The sequence below is a fragment of the Rhinolophus sinicus genome, chromosome X (genome assembly GCF_036562045.2).
Source record: "Rhinolophus sinicus isolate RSC01 chromosome X, ASM3656204v1, whole genome shotgun sequence".
NCBI classification, from domain to species: domain Eukaryota; kingdom Metazoa; phylum Chordata; class Mammalia; order Chiroptera; family Rhinolophidae; genus Rhinolophus; species Rhinolophus sinicus.
The window spans coordinates 29,045,992-29,072,396 of NC_133768.1; the positions used below are offsets into that span (position 1 = coordinate 29,045,992).

Below are 26,405 nucleotides of genomic sequence, written 5' to 3' on the forward strand. Positions count from 1 at the left end.
TTGCGCAGAACTGCTAGGGGTCCCATGTAGGCAGCGCCTGCATAGCGGGAGCTTCCAGTGATGCGGACGGCGGGGCCCTGCACATCGCATGTGAAGGTGCGCAGAGTTGTTGTAGCTCCAGCCAGAAGCAAACTGTGCTGGTGCTGAGCAGAATGCTGAGGCCACGTGATGGCAGTGGGAGCCCAGGGCTCAAGTGGCCTACCCCGCCCTGGTGCCTCGACCAGGGGCAGCTGATTCACTGTTGGGCCTGCAGGCGTGGACGACCATGCTGCCTCCCTCCCTTCAAAGCTCTACCCGGTAAGAATTTTTTAATGCACTAAGGAAGTGTAAGACATGCACAATCAGGTAGGGTTTAACAAAATGCAAAATAGCATGTTAAAAGACATCTGTAACAGGTAATATAGAAACTCAGAGGGCAGTGTGTATACTTCCAGCCAGGTAGAAAGGTCTTCGTACAATAGTTAACACATGAGCCAGTCCTTGAAGGTCGAGTAGAAGTTTCAGATTTGCAACTGATGACACTAACTGGCCCTAGCCTTGTACTCGTGCAGAGCAGAAGAGGTAAACACTGAGGCATACGTGTGAGTGCCAGGCCAGTTTGTGGATGTCAGGGGCTGTTTTTCTCTTACCACTGTACTCACATACCTCTTTCCCAGATCCTACAAACCAGGGGTTGGCTGGCTATGTATGGTCCACAGGCTAAATCTGGTCTGCTGCCTGTTCTTTTAAGTAAATTATTACTGGAACTTTCTGCTCTTGTTTGCCTGTTGTCTGTGGCTGGTTTCATACGCAAAGGCAGAAGTTAAATAGTTGTGAGAGAGAAGTATGACCCATAAAACCTAAAATATTTACTTTCCTTCTATTTATAGAAAAAATTGGCTGAACCTTGCTCTAAACCAGGGGTGTCCAAACTGGCCTGCGGGCCAACTGTGGCCCGCAATCCATTTTTTATTGGCCCACAGCAAATTGCAAAAATATATTTAGTTTACTTAAATAAACCAGGTGAGGCAAAACGTACTTCACCTCGAGTGAGTGGCCCAGCTGTTTGTGTGAGTGGCCCAGCTGTTTGTGTATTTTACCGCATATGGCCCTTGGTGAAAACCGTTGAAAAAAGTTTGGACACCCCTGCTCTAAACAGTAGCAACCATGAGCACTTTCAGTTTCACCTCTGTTTTTATGTTACCACCTTTTCTCCACTGCGTAGTGATAGGGTTCATAAAGTTACCGATGGAAGCTTTTTCCCAACTGTAATCAAGAACTATTGTATACATGTTTAAATGCATGCAGCTCATATTCATAACTCTTACTGCTTCATTAGAATGACTCTCCCCACCCAATTTGGATAGATTTAATCAGTCTTCACAGAATAACAAGTGTTATCCACATTATCCAAAACGTTTTCTTTATAACAACTTCCTAGATTTCCTTTAGTCCAGGTCTCTTAATCATACCAACTCAATTCATTTTCTCCAGTAACATGCACATCTTTCAAAACACATCTGATAACTAAGTCCCTAATATAATTTTTAACTCTCTACATTTCTGGATTGCTCTAGCACTAATAAATTTCAAATTAATAACCAGTGAAAGTAGGAAATGTGGGAGACACTGGAGAACTGCGACTTCCACAGGCTGGTCAAACAGCCTTTGACTGTTTAGAAGTGTGGTGAGATTATTCTTGTTTTAAATACCAGCTTTATTCAAGTATAATTCACATAACATAAAATTCACACATTTAATGTATACAGCTCAGTGGTATTTAGTACATTCATAGAGTTGTGCAAACATCAACACTATCTAATTCTGGAACATTCTTATCACTCTTCTCATCCTCAGCCTCTGACACCCACTTAATCTATTTTTTATCTCTCTGAATTTTCCTGTTCTTGGTATTGCATATAAATATAATCATAGATAAAGAGACTTTGTCTGGTTTCTTTGATTTAGCATAATATTTTCAGGATGCATCAATGTTGGATTATGTATCAGGACCTCATTCCTTTTTTTGGCCAAATTGCTGTCCATTGTATAGATATACTACCTTTTCTTTTTTTTTTTTTTTGGTTGTGGAGGGCACAGCTCAGCTCCAGGTCCAGCCGCCATTTTCTAGTTGCAGGGGGCACAGCTCACCATCCCTGCGGGACTTGAGGAGTTGAACCGGCAACCTTGTGGCTGAGAGCCCGCTGGCCCATAGTGGGAATCGAACCGGCAGCCTTCGGAGTTAGGAGCACGGAGATCTAACAGCCTGAGCCACCGGGCCGGCCCCCTACTTTTTCTTTATGTATTCGTCAGTTGATGGGTTAGTTACCCAATAAAGATCTGAGGCTATAAAACAAATTCAGAGTTTACTTAAGGGGTCTTAAAAGATACGAATCCCAGAGACACAGACTCAGGTAGTAACCCAACTGCACTCTGGAGAGAACAAGGAAAGGCTGCGCTTGTAAAGGCAAAAACCACAAGATGTAATTCTTTCATGCAAATGAAGGATTGCTGGCTAGTTCACAGGAATTGGTTAGTTTCAGTATGTAAACAAGGGAGGTGAAAACTACAAGGAAGGAAATAAAGTCCATATATGTCCATGTAGCAGTTGTTCCAGGATGTTTATGGCCCCACGCTGTTTATTGCTTGGCCTTGAGCTGAGTTTAGCAACAGGCTTAGCAATTTAAAAGCAGCTCAGAACTGAGATGTGTGGAGGCATAGGGCCCACTTCCTTAATCGCCTCCTGACAATTTTAAAAGTGTCTCTCTCAGCAGTGTTTATTCCATTTTACTTTTTTCCCACTGTCAGGTACTTGAGTTGTTTCCACCTTTTGGCTATTATGAATAATGGTGCTATAAACATTCATGTGCAAGTTTTTTTCATGAGCAGGTTTTTGTATGGACAGGTTTTCTTAATTTATGTATGTATTTTTTATTATAGACACCAAATATATAATTAAACAAAAATGAAATATTAAGAAATTTTGATCAAAGTGCACTGAGGGCATGTGGCAGTAAATATACAGTTTCTATTTGCCCCACATTTCCTTAATTTTATTCTCAACATTTTGTTCTCAGCTTTATTGAAGTATAATTGGCAAATAGGAATTGTATATATTTAAGGTGTACAACTGGATGTTTGATGGATCTATATTTTGTGAAATGATCACCACAAGCTAATTAACATGTTCATCACCTCACATTGTTAAGATTTTTTGTTTATGGCGAGAAACTTAAGATCTACCCTCTTAACAAATTTCAAGTACACAGTATAGTATTGTTAACTGTAGTCACCATGCTGTACATTAGATCTCCAAAATTTATTCATCTTGCATAACTGCAGCTTTGTACCCTATGAGCAACATCTACCTATTTCCCCCCTCCCTTCCACCTCTGGCATCTACCATTCTAGTCTCTCCTGAGTTTGACTGTTTTGGATTCCACATATAAGTGAGATCATGCAGTATTTGTCTTTCTGTGTCTGGTTTATGGCTTATTTCACTTAACTTAATGTCCTCTAGGTTCATCCATGTCTCAAATGGCAGGATTTCCTTCTTTTTTAAGACCCTTCATTATATTCCGTTCTTCTGCATGTGGATTTCTAGTATTTACACCATTTATTAACGAGACTGTTCTTGGCACTCTTGTTGCAGTCCAGTTGACCATAAATGCATGGATTTATTTCTGGGCTCTCTATTCTGTTCCATTGATTTATGTCTTTTTAAAAATGCCAGTCAGTATCATACTGTTTTGATAACTGTAGCTTTGTAATATAGTTTGAAATCAGGACGTGTGATGCCTCCTCCTTTCATTTTCTTGCTTAAAATTGCGTTGGCTATTCAGGGTCTTTTGTGTTTATGATAGGAACAAACATAATATAATACTTAGGAAAAACTTAACTAAAGAGGTGAGAGACTTGTACAATGAAAATTATGAAACATTGACGAAGCAACTTAAAGAAGACACAGATAAATGGGAAGACATCCTGTGTTCATGGATTGGGAGAATTAATATTTTAAAATGTCTGTACTACCCAAAGTATGTACCCAAAGTTTATTGTAATCCCTATCAAAACCCCAGTGGCATTCTTTACAAAAAAAAAAGCCAAAAATTCATATGGACAGGTTTTCAATATGTTCAGTATATACCTAGGATTGGGATTGTTGAGTCATATGATAACTCTGTGTTTAACTTTTTGAGAAACTTTCACACTGTTTTCTAAAGAGACTGCACCATTTTGCACTCTTGCCAGCAAGAAATGAGCATTCTAAACCTCCACAGCCTTGCCCATATTTGTTAACGTCCTTCTTTTTGTATACAGTCATCTAGTGGATGCAAAGTGGAATGTCACTGTGGCTTTCATTTACATTTCCCTAATGACTAATGATGATGAATTCCTTTTCGTGCACTTATTGTGAATTTGTACATCTTCTTTAGAAAAATGTTTATTCATGTCTATGATAGGCAGAATAATGGGTGCCTAAAAATGTTTTTATTCTGATCTCTGGAATTTGTGAATATGTGATGTACCATAACAAAGGAGAATTCAGGTTTTAATTGGAATTAATGGTGATAATCAGGTGACCTTAATATAGGAATATGAGCCTGTATTATCTGAGTGGGCCAATATAGTGACAGGGGTCCTTAAAAGTGGAAATATGAGGCAAGAAAAGTATCAGTATCAGAGCGATGTGATGTGAGAAAGATTTGAACATCCATTGCTGGCTTTGAGGATGGAAGGGGAGGATGATGAGCCAGTGAATGTGATGGTGGAAAATATAAGGAAATGGATTCTCCACTGGAGCCTTCAGGGATGAATGTAGTACTGCTGAAACCTGCGTTTTGGTCTATTGAGACTTGAATCAGACTTCTGACTTACAGAAGTAGAAGAAAAGAAATTTGAGTAGTTTTAGCCCAGAGAGTTGTTCATAATTTATTATTGCAACAATGGAAAACTAATAACTCTCCTTTACTCATTTTTAATTGGGATAGTTATCCTTTTGTGGTTGATTTGCAAGAGTTCTCTGTATTCTGGATTACAAGTCCCTTACTGGATATATGAATTATAAATATTTTCTCCCATTCTGTGGGTTATCTTCTCACTTTGTTGGTAGTGTTTTTTGAAATACAAAAGTTTGAAAATTAAGTCCAATTTTTCTAAGTTTTCTTTTGTCTCTTGTGCTTTTAGGTAATCATAGAATATCCAAGGTCATTAAGATTCGGTCCCAAGTTTTTCTCTAAGAATTTCAGCTCATACATTTAAATGTATTATCCAACTTGCATTGTATATGATGTTCTTCAGAGGTCCAGATTTATTCTTTTACATATAGATGATCAGTTATCCCAGAATCTTGGTACACTTATTAAAAAAATCAATTGACTATAAATGTAAGAATTCATTTCTGAACTCACAATTCTATTTTATGTATCTATGTTTATTTTTATGGTACTACGACAATGTACTAATCAGTATTGTAGTAATTTTTAAAAGTGGGAAATGTGAGTCCTTCAAGTTTGCTCTTTTTAAGAAATATTTTTGAGCAATCTGGGACCCTTGAAAATTCACATGAATTTTAGAATTCGTTTACCAATTTGTGCAAAAAAACCCAACCCCCCCCCAAAAAAAAAACACACCCAAACAATAAAAAAAAAAAAAACAGCAGGTGGGATTTTTGATAAAAATTGTGTTAAATCTATACATCTGGGACAGTTGCTATCTTAACAATATTAAATCTTGTAATTCATGAAAATTGGATATATTTCCATTTATTTATGTCTTTTAAAATTTCTTTTAATGGTGTTTTATAGTTTCTATGTACAAGTCTTATAATTTTTAAAACTTTATTTCTATGTAGTTTATTTTTGATTCAATGTAAATGAAATTTTATTCTTAATTTTAATCAATTTAAAAATCAATTAATAAAATTAATTAAAAGTTAACGAATTGATTAAAATTAATCAAAAGTCAACTAATTAAAATGAATTAAAAATTAATTTTCCATTGTATGGACATACTTCTGATTTTTGTATATTGACTTTGTTTCCTGTACCTTGAACTCCTTTATTAGTTCTGATAGTTTTTTAGTGGATTCTTTGAGATACAAGATGTTACCTGTGAATAGAGATCATTTTACATCTTCCTTTCCAACCTAGATGGATTTTATTTATTTTTTTCTTACCTAATTGCCTTGGCTAGAGCTTCCAGTATAGTATTAAATAGAAGTGACAAGAGAAGATGTTTTTCTTGTTTGTAATCCAAGGTGAAAGCTTTTAGTCTCTCACCTTTAAGTATGTTTCATTGATTGCCTTTATAAAACTTGAGAAGTTCTGTTCGAAGTTTTTTTGATGTTTTTATTGTGAAAATGTGTTACATTTTCTCAGATACTTTTTCTATGTCTATTACAGTGATAATGTGGTTTTTGTCCTTTATTCTATTAAGGTGGGATGTTATATAGATTGATATTCACATTTTAAACCTGGGATAAATTGCATTTGCACATGGTGAGTAATCCATTTTATGTATTGTTGGATTGTTGGACTCAGTTTGATAGTATTTGGTTGAGGAATTTTGCATACATATTCCTAAGAGACATTAGTCTGTAATTTTCTTTTCTTGAATATCTTTGGTTTTGACGTTAGAGTAAAACTGGTATTATAGAACAAGTTTGAAAGTCATCTTTCCTCTTCAATTTTTAGAATAGTTTGTGAAGGATTGGTGCTAATTCTTCTTTAAATGTTTGTTACAATTCACCATCAAAGCCATCTGATTCTGGGCTTTTCTGTCAGAAGTTTTTTGATTCCTAATTTAATGTCTTGTTATCCTATAGCTGTGCAGATTTCCTATACTAGAATCATTTTCAGAAGTTCTCACCTAAGAATTTGTCCATATTATCTAATTTGTTAGCATACAATTGTTCATCATATTTCCTCATACTCCTTTTTTTTTTTGATGTAAAGGTGATAGTGATGTCCTCTCTTTCATTCTTGAATTTAGTAAATTGAGTCTTTTTTTTTTTTTTTTTTTTTTGCTTGGTGGGTCTAGCTGAATTTTTTTTTTAGTATCATTGATCATTTATTTAAAAGACACAGTTGCAGGTTTATGGATTTTCTCTATTCTTTTCAATTCTCTATTTTCGTGTATTACTGTTTTTGTCTTTATTCTTTTCTTTTTTCCACTTTGGGTGCACTTTGCTCTTCTTTTTTGTGTTTCCCAAGGTGGAAGTTTAGGTTATTGATTAAAGGCTGTTTTCTTTTTTAATATTGGTGCTTACAGCTATAAACTTGATTCTCACCACTGCTTTTGCTGCACCCATAGTTTTGGTACGTTGTGTTTTAGTTTTCCTTCATCACAAAGTATTCTCTAATTTCCTCTGAGATTTCTTTGACCCATTGGTTACGTAGGAGTGTATTATGTAACTTTTACATATTACTGAGTTTCCCACATTTCTGTCTCTCTATTTGTTCTTTTTAACAATTTCTATACTTTATTGATATTCTCTATTTTGTGAGATGTTGTCTTCACATTTACTTTAATTTTTAAATTGAAGTATAATTGACATAGAACATTAGTTTTAGGTGTACAACATAATGATTCGAAACTTAAATTATTGCAAAATAATCACAATAAGTATAGCTAATATGTTACCATACACAGGTACAAAAATTTTGTTCCTTGTGATGAGAAATTGAAGATTTACTCTCTTAGCAACTTTCAAATATAAACTGTAGTGTTATTAACTATAGTCACCATGTCATATTACATACACATGACTTACTATTGTATAACTGAAAATTTGTACCTTTTAACCCTCTTCACCCATCTTGTCCACCCTCTTTTACCCTCCAGCCCTTGTCTCTGGCAACCACCAGTAATTTTTCTCTGTATCTATGAGCTCATTGTTAAAAAAGATTCCACATATATGTGAGATCATATAGGATTTATCTTTCCCTGACTCATTTCACATAGAATAATGCCCTCAGGGTCCATCCATGTTGTCACAAATGGGAAGATTTCCTTCTTTTTTATGGCTGAATAATATTCCATTGTACATTGATACCACATCTTTTTTATCCAAGTCAGTGGGCACTTAGGTTGTTTTCATTTCTTGGCTATTATAAATAGTCCTGCAGTGGACATGGGGGTGTACATATATCTTTTTTTTTTTAAAAAAAAGATTTTATTGGGGAAGGGGAACAGGACTTTATTGGGGAACAGTGTGTACTTCCCGGCCTTTTTTCCAAGTCAAGTTGTTGTCCTTTCAATCTCAGTTGTGGAGGGTACCATTCAGCTTCAAGTTGTTGTCCTTTCAGTCTTAGTTGTGGAAGGCACAGCTCAGCTCCAGGTCCTGTTGCCGTTTTCTAGTTGCAGGGGGCACAGCCCACCATCCCTTGCGGGACTCAAGGAGTTGAACCGGCAACCTTGTGGTTGAGAGCCCACTGGCCCATGTGGGAATCGAACCAGCAGCCTTCGGAGTTAGGAGCATGGAGCTCTAACCGCCTGAGTCACTGGGCCGGCCCTACATATATCTTTCTGAATTAGTGTTTTCATTTTCTTCAGATAAATATCCAAAAGTAGAATTGCTGGATCATATAGTAGTTCTATTTTTAATTTTTTGAGAAACCTTCAAACTGTTTTCCATAGTGGATGCGAAAAATTTACATTCCCACCAACAGTGCACAAGGGTTCCCTTTTCCCTGCATCCTCACCAGCACTTGTTGTTTCTTGATTTGTTGATGATAGCCATTCTAACAGGTGTGAAGTGGTATCTCATTGTGGTTTTGATTTGTATTTCCCTGATAATTAGTGATGTTGAGCATCTTTTTATGTACCTGTTGGCCATCAGTATGTCTTCTTTTGAAAAATGTCTATTCAGACCTTCTGCCCATTTTTTAATTGGATTGTTTGTTGTTGTTGTTTTTTTTTTTGCTATTGAGTTGTGTAAGTTCTTTATATATTTTGGATATTAGCCCCTTATCATTTATATGATTTACCATTTTTTCTCCCATTCTGTAGGTTGCCTTTTCATTTTATTGATTGCTTCCTTTTCTGTATAGAAGCATTTTAGTTTGACATAGTCTCACTTGTTTATTTTTACTTTTATTGCCATTGATTTTGATGTCTTCCTTTAATTCTTTAGATGTGTTTTCCTTTAGTCCTTTGAACATATTTGTAATATAGTAGTCGACTTATTATCTTTGTCAGTAAGCCCAACATTTTGGTTTCCTCAGGCACAGTTTATATATACTTTATCTTTCCTGTGTTTTGGATATACTTTCCTATTTCTTTGTGTGTCTCATAATTTTCTGTTGAAAACTAAGCATTTTTAAATGATATCATTTGGCAACTGGAAATCAGACATCCCCCAGAATTTATTATCCTTGCTGTTTGTTGTTGTTTTGTCTGTTTAGTGACTTTCTTGACTACTTCTGTTGTTATCTTTGTTATATGCAGCCAATCAAGTATCTGCTCAGTTAATTCAGAGATTCTCTTAAATTCTTTGTATTAATAAGTCTCAGCCTTGCCAGGGGCACATGTGTAAGTGTGTTGGGTGGGGCATGTCTTTAGTGTTTTGTGAGGTAGTTTAACACTCCTTCTGGTCTTCAATTCCTCCTTATATAGAGTCTCAAAGCCAGCTAGAAGTGAGAAGTTAGAGCTTTCTCAAAATTTTCCTGGGGAGATACACTCTCCTGCACATGTGTATGACAATCTAGATTCCCAGGAGTATGTCAGAGCTTTGCAAATACCCTCTGATTATTTTGTACTTTTTTTCTTTTCTTTTTCCTTCCCTTTTCTGTGTTGTTTGTTTTGTTTTGGTTAGCCTGTTAGTAGCCTGAAATGGTCATGCTGCCTCAGGTTGCTGTGATCTTCAACAATTGCTGCTGATGTTTTTTTCTTGGGGGAGGGCGTGTGTGTGCAAAACTTTAGGGGGGAGAGTTGTTCACAGAGAAGGAGCTCCGAGTCAGGTCAGTTAAAGACATGCCCTCATAATAGACTTTTTAGCCAGCTTCCAGATAGGACAAAGAGGGACAGTTTTCTGGTGATGGAGTTTTGGGAGAGCTCCAAACACATTCTTCTCTCTCACTGGCTGCTAGGCTAATAGTTTTCACAGCTACCATGGTTGCAAGGCTGTTGTTTTTCAAGGAGAGCACAAAACTGGGAACAGGAGGATGGGATTACAGCAAGTAAAAATACCACAGAAACTTGTATTTTTTCAGATATTCAGCCATTTTTTTTCCCTTAAATAAACACGCCTTGGATATTTGCAAGCTTTTAGGTAATTTTCAAATATCTGAAAAAAGTTGATTTTGACATTTATTCCAGTGATCTTTTTCTGTTTGTAGAAGAGTAGATTTCTGGAGCTCCTTAATCTGCCATTCTGGAAGTGGTTTAGTATCATTGTTCTTAATTTTTTCTCAAATAATTTTCCAGTAATATGTATCATAAAGGTTTAGCAATACGGTATATGGCATTTCTAAAGCACTTTCATGTCACCATGATGAACTAGCTCCCCTAAAATTTTGTAAATGTTTTTTTTTGAATTTTCCTTTTTTTATTTTCTAACAATACAGTATTGTTATCTTAATCTATTTGGGTTGCTATAAGAGAATACCACAGGTTGCGCAGTTTATAAACAACAAAAAGTCCTATATCAGGATACTAACATGATGAGGTGAGGGCTCTCTTTCTGATTACAAACCATGTATTCTTATGTGGTGGAAGGTGATAGGGAGCTCGGTTGGGCCCTCTTTTATAAGACCACTAATTCCATTCAGGAGGGCTCTGTTCTCATGACCTAATCATACTGCAAAAGCCCCATCTACTTCAGTCATACTGGGCATTAGGTTTAAACATGAGTTCTGGGGGTTCAGAAACATTTAGCTTATAGCAGCTGGTTATTTTTCTTCTTTTTTTAGGAAGTGAGGTGTTCGTTCGTTCCACATCAACTTGGAGAGTTCAAAGTGAAGCAGGTCTTAGAGATTGTTGGCCCAGTGGCAGATGATAATTTTCAGTCTGTGTCGCTGAAACCTTTTCATGAAATAAATTTAATTTTCAACAGTGTCTGCAGACTTGATATCGATAAAGTTGTGATGAAAAGTAGTCCTGGTAAGCTATCATGGATGCTTACTTTTTTTTTAGGTTAATATAGGATTATCTTAATATGTTAATTGCTTTGCTGTATGTATCAAATGTGGTTTAATCTAGTGGTTCTTACCTTTTGAATGCCTCAAAACCACCTAGAAAGTTTGTTAAAATCACTGGCCTATATCCCAGCATTGATTATTAACTAGGTCTTTGTTAGAGCCCAAGGATTTGCATTTCTAACGTGTTCCCAGTAGATGCTAATGCCGCCATTTTGAGGATTCACACTCTGAATACACTGGTTTAGTGAGCTGTAAACTTTACTTAATATTTTAGTTTTTTATTTTTATCCTTCTACTTTTTTGTTTGAGTCTATAATGTAAACCGGTTTTGACCATTTCATGGATTTTCTTATTGCTGCTGTTTCACCTAGTCTTCAATTATCTTTTATACATTGAGCCATATGTAATTGCTGATATTTAACTGTCTTTAACCTATAAACATTTATTTTGTATAGGCCAACCCAGTCCTTCAAGTTACTATGTTTATTTTTTACGCATGCATTATTTTGCTAAGTTGTTTTGTGTACGTCCATTTGTTAAATGAATAATTTCACTAATTTGTTTGTTTATGTAGGGATTTAGCTTTAATTCAGAACCAGTGGTCTAGTGTATTAATTAACTTACAGATGTTATTTGGAAAACTGAAATTCAGAAAAACATATTTAAACTTACTATCCAATTCTATCAAAGATGTATTACCTCTAATCAGTAATCCTACGGGACGCTTTATGGTCAAAGATTGGGCAAAATCAAAGGAATACGCACCTGTTGCAATGCTTCAATCAACCATGACAAGCATTCACAGTCATCGCTCACGTAAAGAGACAAGAAATGATGTGCTTATTGCCTTTCCCAATGACCGAGCTGCAAGTATCAAGTCTGGAGAGCAGAATAAACATTTCAGGTAACATGCTATATATTAAAAACCTGAAATTTGGAAATAGACAGTGACCAACGTGATATGCAGAGGTCTTATCAGATCCTGCTGTAACAAACTAATGATGGTAAGAATAATAATACTTATAATAGCAATACAATTTATCTTCTCTCTTTTTTTTTTACATTAGAGGAGATGATTGTTGAATGCTACTGTATTGCTTCATCTAATCTCTCATCACCTCTGCTGTGTATTTGCCAAGAAGTGAAAGGTTTACCAGATGATTCTTACAAGATGCTGTTGACAAGACTAGAATAATAATAGAAATAATCACTTTTGGAAATGTATCATGTCCTCACAGTAGTCAGGTTCATTGAATATGGTTGAGAGCTTGAATTTATCTAAGATTAAAAAAAATAGTAATAACATATAAAATTGTGAAAAACCAGTCATCCTTGTCATCATTATCATCTTTGTTCCATCCCCTCAAAGTCAGATTTCCAATAACCTTTCCAAAATTGAACTAAAACCTCCCCTATTAGTATTGTAAGTCATGTTAAACCTCAATGTAAATTTATCCAAACCTCAAAGAAATTGTACCTTACTAATCAATGCTTAGTGAGAAGAAACCCAGGCATGCTGGCATCTTTATCTGGGCCATTAGATCGGGAATAGTTTTTACACATTTGAAACTGAAATGGGTTTTTTTTCTGTCTGCTTATGTGCTGCTACCATGTTTCCCCGAAAATAAGACCTAGCCGGACAATCAGCTCTAATGCGTCTTTTGGAGCAAAAATTAATATAAGACCCAGTATTGTATTATATTATATTATTATGTTATACTATATTATATATTATAAGACCGGGTCTTATATTATATATACTATTATAGTAAAATAAGACTGGGTCTTGGGGCCAGCCCAGTGGCTCAGGCGGTTAGAGCTCCATGCTCCTAACTCCAGAGGCTGCTGGTTCGATTCCCACATGGGCCAGTGGGCTCTCAACCACAAGGTTGCCAGTTTGACTCCCGCAAGGGATGGTGGGCTGTGTCCCCTGCAACTAGAAACGGCAACTGGACCTGGAGCTGAGCTGCACCCTCCACAACTAAGATTGAAAGGACAACAACTTGACTTGGAAAAAAATCCTGGAAGTACACACTGTTCCCCAATAAAGTCCTGTTCCCCTTCCCCAATTAAATCTTTAAAAAAAAAAAAAAAAGACTGGGTCTTATATTAATTTTTGCTCCAAAAGACGCATTAGAGCTGATTGTCTGGCTAGGTCTTATTTTCGGGGAAACATGGTAGTAGACTACCTCAACTTGATAATGTGCCTCCCTGGACTTTCTCTACTTGTCTCTTTACCTTTGGTGAGTCGTTAAACTCACTTAATTTTATAGTCATTTTCTTACAATACTGTTTGATTTTTAGGCCATAATTGTTTTATTATTGATAATTGGAAAATTCTGGGTTTTTATATAGTCTGTCTTATTATTTTATTTTACAATTCCATCCACATTAGCCTTTCTCTTTTTTATTTGACAAGTACCATAAAACACAGAAGCATAAAAATCACTCAGATTCCATTTTAAATTATTGTATGATATAAAAAGGGAAAATCCCTCCCTCTGGCTCATTGCACACGGTCCCACTCTGCAGAAGTATCTGCAGGAAACAATTTATTTTTATTTTTGTTTTTCAATTACAGTTGACATTCAGTATTATTTTATGTTAGTTTAAGGTCTACAGTGTGGTGGTTAGTCATTTATATAATTTACGAAGTAGTCTCCCCACCCCATTAGTCTAGTACTCACCTGACACTATACATAGTTTTTACAGTATTATTGATTGTATCCCCATGGTGTACTTTACATCCCTTTGTGGATGACTGTCTTGTAACTGCCAATTTGTACTTCGTAATCCCTTCACCTTTTTAACCCAGCTGTCAAGCCCCTACCCATCTGGCAACCATCAGTTTGTTCTCTGTATCTATGAATCTGTTTGTTTGTTTGTTTGTTTTGTTCTTTAGATTCCACATATAAGTGAGATCATATGGTATTTGTCTTTCTCTGTCTGACTTATTTCACTTAGTATAATACCTTGTAGGTCCATTCATGTTGTTGCAAATGATAAGATTTCAATTTTTTATGGCTGAATAATATTCCATTGTAGGAAACAAGTTTTTAATATGTCCTTTTTAATTCTTTCCTATGCTTAGACAAATATATGTACGTAGAGATGTAATGTGTTCATTTAATGTTAACATTTCTGTCTAAATCAATATTAATCAGATGATCTAAAACTGTTACAATTTTTTGAAGAAGGCTAAGTATTTCCTATTTATCCCATATTTATCCCATAGCCATAATTATTTTTTGCAGTTCGCACTTATCCATACTATGGAAATACAAAATTTAGTCCAGTTATTTTCTGGCTAGCAATTAGTAAGTTTAAATAATGAAATTTTACAGTGTGTTACATTTTTGGTAATATTGCTATTTTATTTTTTAATGCATTTTTTCAAATTATGAGAGGAAAATAAGATAGGAATTATTTATACTTTTTGTTTACTGCACTATGCCCTGTGCTTAGAACAGTGTCAGGCATATAGTAGGCGCTCAGTAAATATTTTTTTAATACATAAATAAGGAAAAATGTTTTATTTATATAGTAATTTTTGCCCCCTGTACTTGGCACATTAAACAAATATCACCTACTCAAAGCTGCAGAGGTATTTCTTGAAGTTTATTCTTTAAGGAGCTGATAAGCATTTAGATATGTTAGTAATCAGTTCTTTGTCACCTCAGTCATTTACTATAATAGTGTATTCCCTGAGGATAAGGGGGGACCCTGTATTCCTTTCCACGTCTCTCCTTTTCTTCCTTCAGATATTGGAATTATTTCTAGGTTCTAAAGGTAGTTAAGGTTCCAAGAACCTGAAGAAAAATTTAAATATCAGCTCTCTATGAATAACAAAGCATTTGTTCTCTCTCATTGCTTCACCCTCTTAAAGATTTGAACTGCAGTTAAAGCTGTCTTACTGTAACCACTGAGGAACTGTTGAAAACAGGAAGAAATATTAGATTAAGTTTCATTTGACTGTATGGCTATAGTAGTCCCTTCATATCCATGGCGGATCCTGTTGTTCCAAGACCTCCAGGGGATGCCTGAAACCGTGCATATTACCAAACTATATACACTGTGTTTTTTCCTGTACAAACATACATACAGAGGGTTCCAAAAAAATGTGTACACATTTTAAGAAAAGAAAAAATTGTATTAAAATTGTAATACTCAATATATACTGATAACAAAAGATGAATGCAAGTCATGTTTGACTTCTGCAATTATAAGAGGTGCTCAAAGTGGTTACCATCAGTGTAATTTTAATAGTTTTTTCCTTAAAGTGTATATACATTTTTTTTGGCACCCTTTGGGTATACCTATGATAAAGTTTAATTTATAATTTAGGCACAGTAAGAGATTAACAATAATTAATAGTAAAATAGAACAATTATAATTAATAGTAAAATAGAACAATCATAACAATATAATGTAATAAAAGTTATGTGAATATGATCTTTCTCTTTCTCTCTCTCTCTCTCTCTCTCTTTTTTCTTTCTCTCTCTCTCTTGTAACTGATGTGATAATCAAGAAGGTTACTAAGTGACTGACAGGCAGGGAACATATACAACCTAGATACATTGGACAGAGAGATGAGTAACTTCCAGGGTGTGATGGAGTGGGATGGTGTGAGGTTTCATAGTGCTACTCAGAACAGCCCGAAATTTAAAACTTAATGAATTGTTTAATTCTGGAATTTTCCATTTGATATTTTTGGACATGGTTGACTGTGGATAACTGAAACTGGAAAGTGAACCTGTGGATAAGGGCGGACTATTGTAATAGTTTCATGCTTATGAGATAATTATTGAGGATAAGAATCTTAATTATTAATAAAATTTGCTGTGGACTGAGGTAGATCAAGGCCAGAAGGTGTGAATAATTGTATTTTTTTTTATGGAAAATATATGGTGGGTGAAAAGGAAGAGCATGAACCCAGTTAGTGAATATAAGATACAAAGTAGTTTGCAGTTCTTTTATGGAGTATTTTTTCTCTATAGATTTATTGTTGATGGTTATTTCTTGAGCTCTGAGATACTAAGAAATCATGTTTAACAAAAGAATTAATTATTGTAAATAATTTTAAAAATTTTGAGCACAATGATCTAAAAGCAGTTAACTTTTAGGAAACACCAGTCAGATCTAGTCCCATCTGTAATCTAGAATTGTCCAAATTGCTTACTTGACTAATTCCCCAAGAGTGGGTTTAGAGTAGGTGTCATTACATTCTGTTAACCGGGAAATAACATTGAACCTCAGCTCTTCAACTAATTGAAGAAATGAATTCAATTAAGAGACAGCATTTTGTGCAGAATAAAACAGCAAGAAGTTTATTAGTAAAAGAAAGTACACTCCGAGACGTGGAGCAGGCCAACCCAAGTGAGGGAAGCAACCTCACCTTACATTGTGTGAAGGCTTTTATTTCTATGGGTAGATTTGCCTCCTCTCTGTCTTCTCTTACTTATCTCTCTCTCTCTCCCTGAGGTGCCTGGTCCTCTGGCATTTAGCAATGCGTTTCTTTGATTTAGGGGCATGTGTAAACACACCCCTTTGATTTAGGGACATGTGTAAACACATCCCCTTGGTTTGGGGGAATGTGTAAACACATCCCTTTGGGTATGTGAAAACCTGGAATCCGGCTGGGCCTTGACCCAAGTAGGAACTGCAGCAAGGGGCTTTATTTAACCGGGGCTAGGTCTCTTCTGCTCATTTCTATCTACCTGCCTACCCTATCAATTTCAGTAACCTCAGGGATTTTCTCTGATTCAGTTAAGAAGAAAACTAGATGTCACTCTAGTTCTATGTGTAATAATGTCTTGATATGTAATAGGATATGTGGGAAACGACTAAAATCTGTCCTATTCACCATTCTATGCCCACTCTCTGGCATAGATGGCACTCAAGACATACTGACCAAATAAATGCATGCATGTAAATGTTAACATGACTTCCTTATATTGTAGGACGATTTTCACAAATATTCCAAGATATAACTATGTGGATCCTGATTTTGCATATACTGATTCTGAAAAATTGGAAAAGAAAGCACATAAAGACCGTTATGCAGAATACATTAAAACTTCAAGAAACATGCGGAAACAAAGGAAGAGGTAAAGTTCACTTCCTCAAACAGTATGAAACGGCTCATGGTGCCTATAGAACCAGAATTTTTTTCTTTACTCCTTAGTTTCTTTTTAGTGATTTAAGTGACTTTTTCATGTATGCAAATAGTAAAACCTTGAACTACTTTAACTGCAATTATTTACTTTCTTACCTTTCATTTGGGAATGTCTTAGGTGGGTTTCCCCAGCAGCACATCCTAAGACAGGGATGCCAGCACATGAGATGTTGGGGGAGTGCTTTTTCAGGAGAAACCTGTACAGGATGAGAGAAGCATGATAGGGCACGGAGGGAACTCAGAAATGATGTGTTTCAAGTAAAGTTTACAATCAGCCTGATGCCTGGGACCTCTTGAGCATAAATTATACCACAGTTTGTTCTTGTCTTAAGGCAAAGGGGCTTGTTTTTTGTGCTTCATATCAGTCATTGATGAGCTGTTCCAGGGTGTGGTGGGATGGGCTTAATGTCTGTGAGGAGATGTTTGAGAATGGGGTCTCTGCAGCAGAAGGCAGTTTTATGCAGATTAGTGCATCAGTCTGCTTAAATGGATCTCAGTAGGACAGCAATAGCAAGCACTGTGGGGAATATTTGGGTTTATAGATGTATTTTATTTTGCAAAAGACTTAGCCTCAATTAGTTATTATTATGATTTCAGTAGGGAAGACATGAATTTGTATGACGAATCTGACACAGAACTACAGGCAGCATCAGATCTAAAGGCACTGTCACTGTCAGATGTGCATTTAGAAGAGGACCTATATTCAGCAGCTTGTAAGATTAAACCATACCAACTGTTGAGCACCAACAAGATAGAATCCAAGGAGGCAGAGGCTCGGGACAGAAAGGCATGTGCCATATTTTACGTTTGATTATGTCATGAGAACTCTTAAATTGCCTTTTGCTAATATTGAACAGTGAATTTTAGAATAATGTGATTTTTCACAGGTTCTCAAAGGACTTAAATCAAAGCCATCTACGCTTCATGAAAAACATGATTGCAGCTTAAATTTGACACCAAAACAGATTCATCAAGTAATCGTTGGTAAGAATTTATAAAAACATTTGTAATGTTTATTTTTTAACAGATTTATTGAAGTATAATTTATATTCCATGAAATTCACCAGTTTAAAGCATGCAAGTCAATGAATGTTAGTAAATGTACAGGATTATGTAATCGTCACAATTCAATTTTAGAATGCTGTCATCACCCTCATAATCACAGGCAGTTGCTCCCTCTTCCCACCCCTAGTCCCAGACAACCATCAGTCAGCTTCCTATCATGATAGATTTATCTTTTCTGAACATTTCGAGTCAAAGGAATCATACAATGTGTGTTATCTCTTACATTGTTCCTTTTACTTAGCTAATATTTTTGAGGTCCATCCATGTGGTAGTAGGTATAAATATTCTGTTCCTTTTTATGTCTAAGTAGTATCTCATTTTACAGGAGCACCACATTTTGTTTATCCATTTACCAATTGATAGACATTGAGCTGTTTCCAGTTTCAGGCTGTTGTGAATAATGATACTGTAAACAATCACATATCATATAATTCTTTGCATGAACATAGGTTTTCCTTTCTTTTGGTTATCTTCCTGGAAGTGGAAATGCTGGGTTGTATGGTAAATTTATGTAGAACTTCCAAAGAAACTGCCAAAAATTTTCCAAAATGACTGCACCAAGTTGCAGCCCCAGCAATAATATATGAAGGTTACAGTTTTACATTCTCACTGGCAATTGTTATTTTCTTTTTTTGATTACACCATCCTAGTGGGTGTGAAATATTACCTCATTGTGGTTTTGATTTGCATTTCCCTTGTGACTAAGATGTTGAATATATTTTCATGTATTTGCTTAGAGAAATGTCTATTTGTTTATATTTGGAGAAATGTCTTTTCAGATTCTTTGCCCAATTTTTAATTTGAATATTTGCCTTCTTATTATAGAGCTGTAAGAATTGTTTATCATTTTAGGATACAAGTTATTTTTTTCTATCAGATATATGATTTCTAAATATTTTCTCTAAGTCTATGGCTTTGTTTTTTTCATTTTCCTAATAATGTTTAAAGTGCAAAAGTTTTAAACTTAAATGTAATTGAATTCATCAAAAATTTGCCTTTAGAGATCATGTTTTTGATATCATGCCCTAGAAATCTTTAGTTAACTCAGGGTCGCAAATGTTTTTCCCATTTTCTTCTGAAATTGTCATAATTTTTAGATCTTATATTTAAGACTAGAATTCCTTTGGAGTTAATGTTTGTTTATGGTGTGAGTTGAGAGTCTAAATTCATATAATTGTATGTGGATATTCAATTGTCCCAGCACTATTTATTGAAAATACTATCATTCCTCATTGAATTGCCTTGACACCTTTGTTGATAATCAGTTGACTGTATATGTGAGGGTTTATTTCTAGAGTCTCGATTCTGTTCCATTCATCTGTATATTTATCCCTATGAAAGTTCTACACTGTCTTCAATACTGTAGCTTTACAGTAAGTTTTGAAATCTGTAAGTGTAAGTCCTCCAAATTTGCTCTTCTTTTTCAAGATTCTTTGGCTCTTGTGGGTATTATAAGTAGGATCTTGTTAAGACTCACTTTGTCAGTCTTGTTTCTGGATTTCTGTCTTAGTATTTCTGGCTCCTCGGTCTATTGCTTGCCCCAACCAGTATTGAAACCTCAGGTATGATGTTGACTGTCTCTGAATGGTTGCCATTGAGGTCATTATTATTTTGATAACACCCTATGCATGAGTTAGGAAACAAGTGACAACTCCTTAACTTTGCACGGGTGTTGCACTCTGTCCCTTCCTGTGTCATTTTCACCAAGCCCATTACAGGATGATTATGGTTAAAGAAATAATGGCTATACGGGTCTGAAGAGGGAGTTTGCATTTTCTCTTAGGGAAGCTTAGGGTGGTCCCCTAGGGAGAATCCAGCACATAAAATACCAAATACAACTCTAATATTATCCAGATTAAAGGTGACATCCAAAGAAGTGCAAGGTCAGAGGCAAAGCAGTGAGAGATGATTAAATATCATTTAATATGTCTCTGTTTTGTGCCAGGCATGTGATAGGTAGTATGGGCTTTATAGCCCCAGTAACTTACCTTTTACTATTGAGTGCTAAATGCTCTGCGTCATCAAAATTGTTGATTGAGTGGTCATATGAGGTTGGACAATTAAGTTCGCGAACTCATCCTAGAAAAAGTGCTACATACTTCATTGCTGAATATCACTATGGTCACCTTAGAAGTATTCCCCTTGGGAAGCTATGCACCAACACCAGCACCTAGTCCACCCTTCAAAGCTATTTTGGAACTCTTTTTCTGGAATGGCCGTCAGAGCTGTCGTCATATTATCCTTGATGTCCTGAATGTCATCAAAATGTCTTCCTTTCAATATTTCCTTTATCTTCGGGTAAAGAAAGAAGTCATTGGAGGCCAGATCAGCTGAGTAGGGAGGGTGTTCTAATGCAGTTCTTTGTTTACTGGTTAAAAACTCCCTCACAGACAGTGCCGTGTGAGCTGGTGCATTGTTGTGATGCAAGAGCCATGAATTGTTGGCGAAAAGTTCAGGTTGTCTAACTTTTCCCGCAGCCTTTTAAGCACTTCCAAATAGTAAACTTGGTTAACTGTTTGTCCGGTTGGTACAAATTCGTAATGAATAATCCCTCTGATATCAAAAAAAGGTTAGCAACGTCATTGAAAACAAGTTTGCGAACTTAATTGTCATACCTCGTATAAGCAGATCTATACAGATGCAAAAGAAGCAAAGGTTGAAAACAGTGTCTGGTGCCTCTTCTACAACTCCTCCACCAATTTCTTGTCTTCACCTGGTACCCTGGGCAGTTTTAAAAAAAGCCCTCTGGGGAGAGGACCCCTGTTTACAAGTTCAGCAACTTTAATGTTGGGAATTTTGGATCAGTTGGAGGAAGCATGTATGGAGGCGGCAGTTAATGAAAGGGGCAGGAAGGGTGTAGGGGAAACATAAAGCAGATTAATAGGAGAAAAACAAATTTAATTTTGTACGCATGGGAGCCCCATAACAATATGAGACCTAAGAGCAATTTGGCAGTTGAGTTTTATATGCCATCCTGCGGTAAGAAATAGGATGGGACCTGGGGCTTCAAAGGGGAGGAGGGCAATTCATAGGACAAGAAGAGCAGATGTTTGGTAATTGGACGTGTGCCCTGCTATACAGACAGATCAGTCAGATAAAAGTTATCTCTGGTAATAGCTCTCTCTGAGCCACGCTCCCTATATAAATTCTTTCAGGTGGGTAAGGGAGAGGTAAAAGTTTTTCTTGAGTCTGCTGGGTCTTGATTGTCTTCAGCTCAAATGGCATATTTTGGGGTCACAGAGTCTCCTCCCCTTTAAGGGTCACTCTTTTATTCTACATCTGATAGCTGCTTTTTTAGCCTCTGCATGGTACAGGGACTGGGACTGTCAAAGGAGATTGTAGTTTCAGAAAATTTTGCTCTATATTTATGATATTTTTAAAAATTGAAGTGATTGTCAGGAGAAAACCAAGCGTTTGGAGATCAGTTGAATCAATTAGTGAATACTGTTATAGGAGTGCGCATTACAATGGAAGTTGTGCAAAGTGTTGCTGGCTTCATCAGCATATGTTCAGTCATTTTGGTTTGAAGCTACTTTATGGATGCATATTATAAGCCAGACGTTGTGTTGAACAATTTATAAACGTGATCTCATTTAATCCTTTAATTGACATAAATAATTTATGAAGTAACCACTTTTATTTCCATTTTAGAGATGAGTAAGGTGAAGCCCAGAGAGGTGAAACACCTTAATCAAATTGCTCAAATGTTTAGTGCGAGCGAGTGGATTTGCAATTAGGTTTCTCTAGCCATATTTTCTATCTTTATTTCTCTTCCCCTTCCTCTTTCACAATCTGTATTTTTCTCTATTATCTATGTACCTGTAGGTTTTATGACAACTTCCTTTTTCTCCACTTCATGGTATTGATAAGTCATAATACAGAATGGTGCGTCTGTTTTCATAAAACACATTAGTCTGCATTTTTGCTTTGTTTGTACTGTCTGTTTTAGCATTAGAGTAATGTTGGCCTCCTAAACTGAGTTGGGAAAGTTAGGAAGTGTTCACTCTTCTACTATATTCTGAAAGAGATTGAGTAGAATTCTTTGTATGTTAGAATTCTTCAGAGAAACCATCTGAGTAAGGACATTTCATTTTCAGATGATGTTTAATGGCAAATTCAATTTCTTTAGTAGTTGCAGGACTATTCAGATAATCTACAGTATTTTAGGAGAGTTTTGGTTGCTTGGATTTTTTTTTTTTTTCAGAATTGATCCCCTTCATTTAAGATGTCATGTTTATATACATAGAGTTATTTGTAGCATTCTCAAATTATCCTTATAACATCTGTGTCAGCAGCATCTGCAGTGATACAGCCTCTCTCCTTTTTGACATTGGAAATTTATGTCTTCTTATTTTCCTTTTTTAGTCTTGGTAGAGGTTTATCAATTTTATTGTGCATTTCAAACAACTAGCATTTGCTTTCATTGATTTTTCTATATAGGTTTTCTGTTTCTAATTTCAATGACTTCTTCTCTTTTATTTATCATTTCCTATGTTCACTTCGGATTTTTTTTTATTGTTCTTTTTTTCCTTGTTTCTTGAGAGAGAAGCTTAAATTATTGATTAAGACCTTTTTTTCATAATGTAATCACTTGGTGCTACAAATTTCTAAATTTTTTACTAAGGAGTATTTTGGCTACACCCGCATATCCTTATATATTTTCAATTTTTTTCAGTTCAATATGTCATCTAACTTTCCTTGAAACATTCTCTTTGGCTCATGAATTATTTAGAAGTGTGTTTCAATTCTAAGATTTTTCTGTTTCTGTTATTGTTTTCTAGTTTTATTCTATTTGATCACAGTACATACATACATGGATTCAATTCTTTTAAATTTTTGAAGATCAGTTAAGGTTGACCCTGGATTTGGTCCCTCTTGTTGAAGGTTCATGTGGCTTGAAAAGACGTATCCTGGTATTGTTGGATGGAATGTTCTTTAAATATCAGTTAGATCCCTATTAGTTAATGGTATTAAGAAACTACGTAAAGCTAGAGGGAAAAAAACATTAGAAAAGATTATAGGATCACCCAGTACTCAACACAGGCCAGGAATAGTGACTGAAAGTTCTCACCTAGCAGACAGAAAGAACAAACTTCGTGATTCATAGGGCATTGGGGCAGGGTACTCAGAAGTTCTTGCCTCAGTTGTGGAGAATAATTATTACTGTTCAGAGGACTACTCTGGACCCAGGTAGCTTTCATAAAAACAAGACCTGGAAGGATCAGTCTGTTTCAAAATAACTTTCTCCCAGAACAAAGGTCAAGAATAATTATCGGAATGCAAAAAATATCCAGCACCTAATGTGGTAAAATGTGCGATATCTGACATCCAAACAAAGACTACTAGACATAAAAAGAATCAGGCAAAACAACCCCTAATAAGGAGAATAATTAATCAGTTAAACCTATGCAGTATTGATACATACGTTAGAATTATCAGACAAGGACATTAAATAGTTCTTATAACTGTCTTCTGTAAGTTCAAAATATTATGCGGATGCAGAAGATAGGCAAAAACGATCCATATGCTCTATAGATTTGACACAATTTCAGTCAAAAGTCCATCAGGATGTTTTGTAGAAATTGACAGGCTTATTTAAAAATTCACATAGAAATGCAAAGGGAATTAGAATAGTCAAAACAATTTTGAAAGAGGAAAACAAGTTGGAGATAACATACTTCCTGCTTTCAAGATTTGTTATAAAGCTGCAGTGTGGTACTGGCATAAATATAGACACATAGACCAATAAAACATAAGTGAGTATTCAGAAGTAGACCTACACATATTGGACAACTGAATTTTGACAAAGGTACAAAAGCAATGCAGTGTGGAAAGGATAGTCTTTTCAATAAGTAGTACTGAACATAGGAGCCACATACCAAACAAACGAATAAAGTTTGTATCTGGATCTTACATCACATACCGCAACTAAATCAAAATAGATCATAAGTCATGTGCTTCCTTGTAGAAGGAAGCATAGGAAAAAATATCTGTGCTCATGGGGAAAACAAAAATATCTTAGATATGAGACTAAAACACCATAAAAGAACAAATAGATAAATTGGAATTGATCAACTTTAAATATTTGTGCTCTTCAAAAGGTGCTGATAAGAGGATAAAAACAAAGCATAAACTGAGAGAAAATACGGTTGTTATGGAAACACAAAATAAAACCACAATGCAAGAAATCTATTAGAATGACTAAAATTAAAAAAACAAAAACAAAAAAACAACTCACCATTTCAGTTGTTGCTGGAAATGTGAGGGTACTGGGATTTTATATACTACTAGTGGGAATGTGAAATCATACAGCCACTTTAAAACAGTTTGCTAGTTTCTTATACATTTAAACATACATCTATCGTATGATCCATCCATTCCACTCTTAGATATTTTTCCACAAGAAATAAAAGTATATGTTCTAATAAATGCTTGTGCACAAATGTTTTAGCACCTTTAATCATAATGGCCAATACCTATAAACAATCCAAGTATCAATCAACAGGTGAATAGACAGACATTCACCTATAATGGACTACTATTTAGTAATGTAAAGGAATGCGCTATTGACACATGAAAAAACTTGAGGGACTCTCCAGGGAATTTGCTGAGTGAAAGAAATCAGAGAAAAACTGGACATGCTATATTATTCCACTCATATAAAACCTTAGAAAATGCAAACTGATCTGCAGTGACATAAAGCAGAAGAGTAGTTGTCTGGGAAGGGAGAATTCAGAGGATTGTGGGAGGGGGAGAATGTAAAGGCAAGCTTTTTGGAGTGATGGATGTCCACCCTTCATTGTGGTGATTTTTTTCACAGTAGACATGTCAACACTTAGGAAATTCTGTACTTGTAAACATGTATAGTTTACTGTATATCAATTGTAGTTAAATCAAGCTGTTAAAAAAAGGATAAGACATAATTACTTAAATTGTTATGATATAAAAACTTTAGGCATTTAAAGGGGAAAATTTAAGCAATGTGTCAAGGTAAAATTACAGTTTTTGTAGATTCTGGATAAGTGAACATAAATGTATTGATGGGAATGGAGAGGGTATTGGAGTATGAAAATACATGTACTCATATGAGCTATGAGTGCTATTAATTTTGTCATGTAATCAGAAAATAATTATATTGAATTTTAGCCAATAATCTTTAAACGTCAAATAATGGACATTTAGATAAAAACTTGGTTAATAATTTCTGATATTATAAATATTTTTCTAAGTACCATTTTTATAAATTGATCAAAATATAGTATGAAAAATTAAAAAAAATGAACACATCGCCAACATTAAACTTAATAATGTACCTTTAATAATTTACCTTTCATTTCTTTAGGACCCGCTGTCCTTAATTTTGGTGATATTTGTGTGAACTCCACAAATTATAAACAACTACATATTGTTAATATGCTACCTATGCATATTTTGATCCAGTTAGATGTTAACTTGAAAGAACTTCAAAAAACCAAGCAGTTTTCGTGTGTAATACCGCCTACAGCCAGTACGCATATGTCAGTGGTGTTTGAATCGCCTACCGCGGGAAAATTTTGGAAGTAGGATTTATTTTTAAATTTCTGTTTGCTAGAATCAAAATACCCTTTTATAGAATGTTTTTCTTTGCCTCAATAATTATAGTATATATTATATTTATAGTGTATATTATATATTTATATTATAGATATTATAGTGTATTAATATACTATATATGAATTATATATTAACTATATATTAATCTATAATTAACTATATGTTAATGTTAATATATAGTCAATATTATTAATTGATCAATTAATTAATATATAATTAACTATATATAAATATTATGATATATATTATTTATAGTATATATTATATATAGTATGTATTATATATCTCCAAACATAGAAACTATATGTGTATCAATTTGTAGGTTTATAGACTCATATTTCAGTCATAGTCTATCGTAGTTATTTTGATGTTTTGCTTACTAAGAATTGTGGATGTTGGTCAATAGTATATTACGCATTTTTACATGTAACTTAATTCTATAATTGCAAGTA

General features: G+C 35.1%; 1 protein-coding gene across 1 annotated transcript in view; it reads left to right on the forward strand.

The window, feature by feature from the left end:
• CFAP47 (cilia and flagella associated protein 47) overlaps positions 1 to 26,405 on the forward strand; it is a 374,794-nt gene that overhangs the window by 25,059 nt on the left and 323,330 nt on the right. Inside the window, exons 9-14 of the mRNA XM_074323826.1 lie at positions 10,893 to 11,082; positions 11,811 to 12,024; positions 17,081 to 17,227; positions 17,893 to 18,082; positions 18,183 to 18,279; positions 25,703 to 25,919. Coding sequence (XP_074179927.1) covers positions 10,893 to 11,082; positions 11,811 to 12,024; positions 17,081 to 17,227; positions 17,893 to 18,082; positions 18,183 to 18,279; positions 25,703 to 25,919 — 1,055 coding nt within the window. The remainder of the gene's footprint in view (positions 1 to 10,892; positions 11,083 to 11,810; positions 12,025 to 17,080; positions 17,228 to 17,892; positions 18,083 to 18,182; positions 18,280 to 25,702; positions 25,920 to 26,405) is intronic.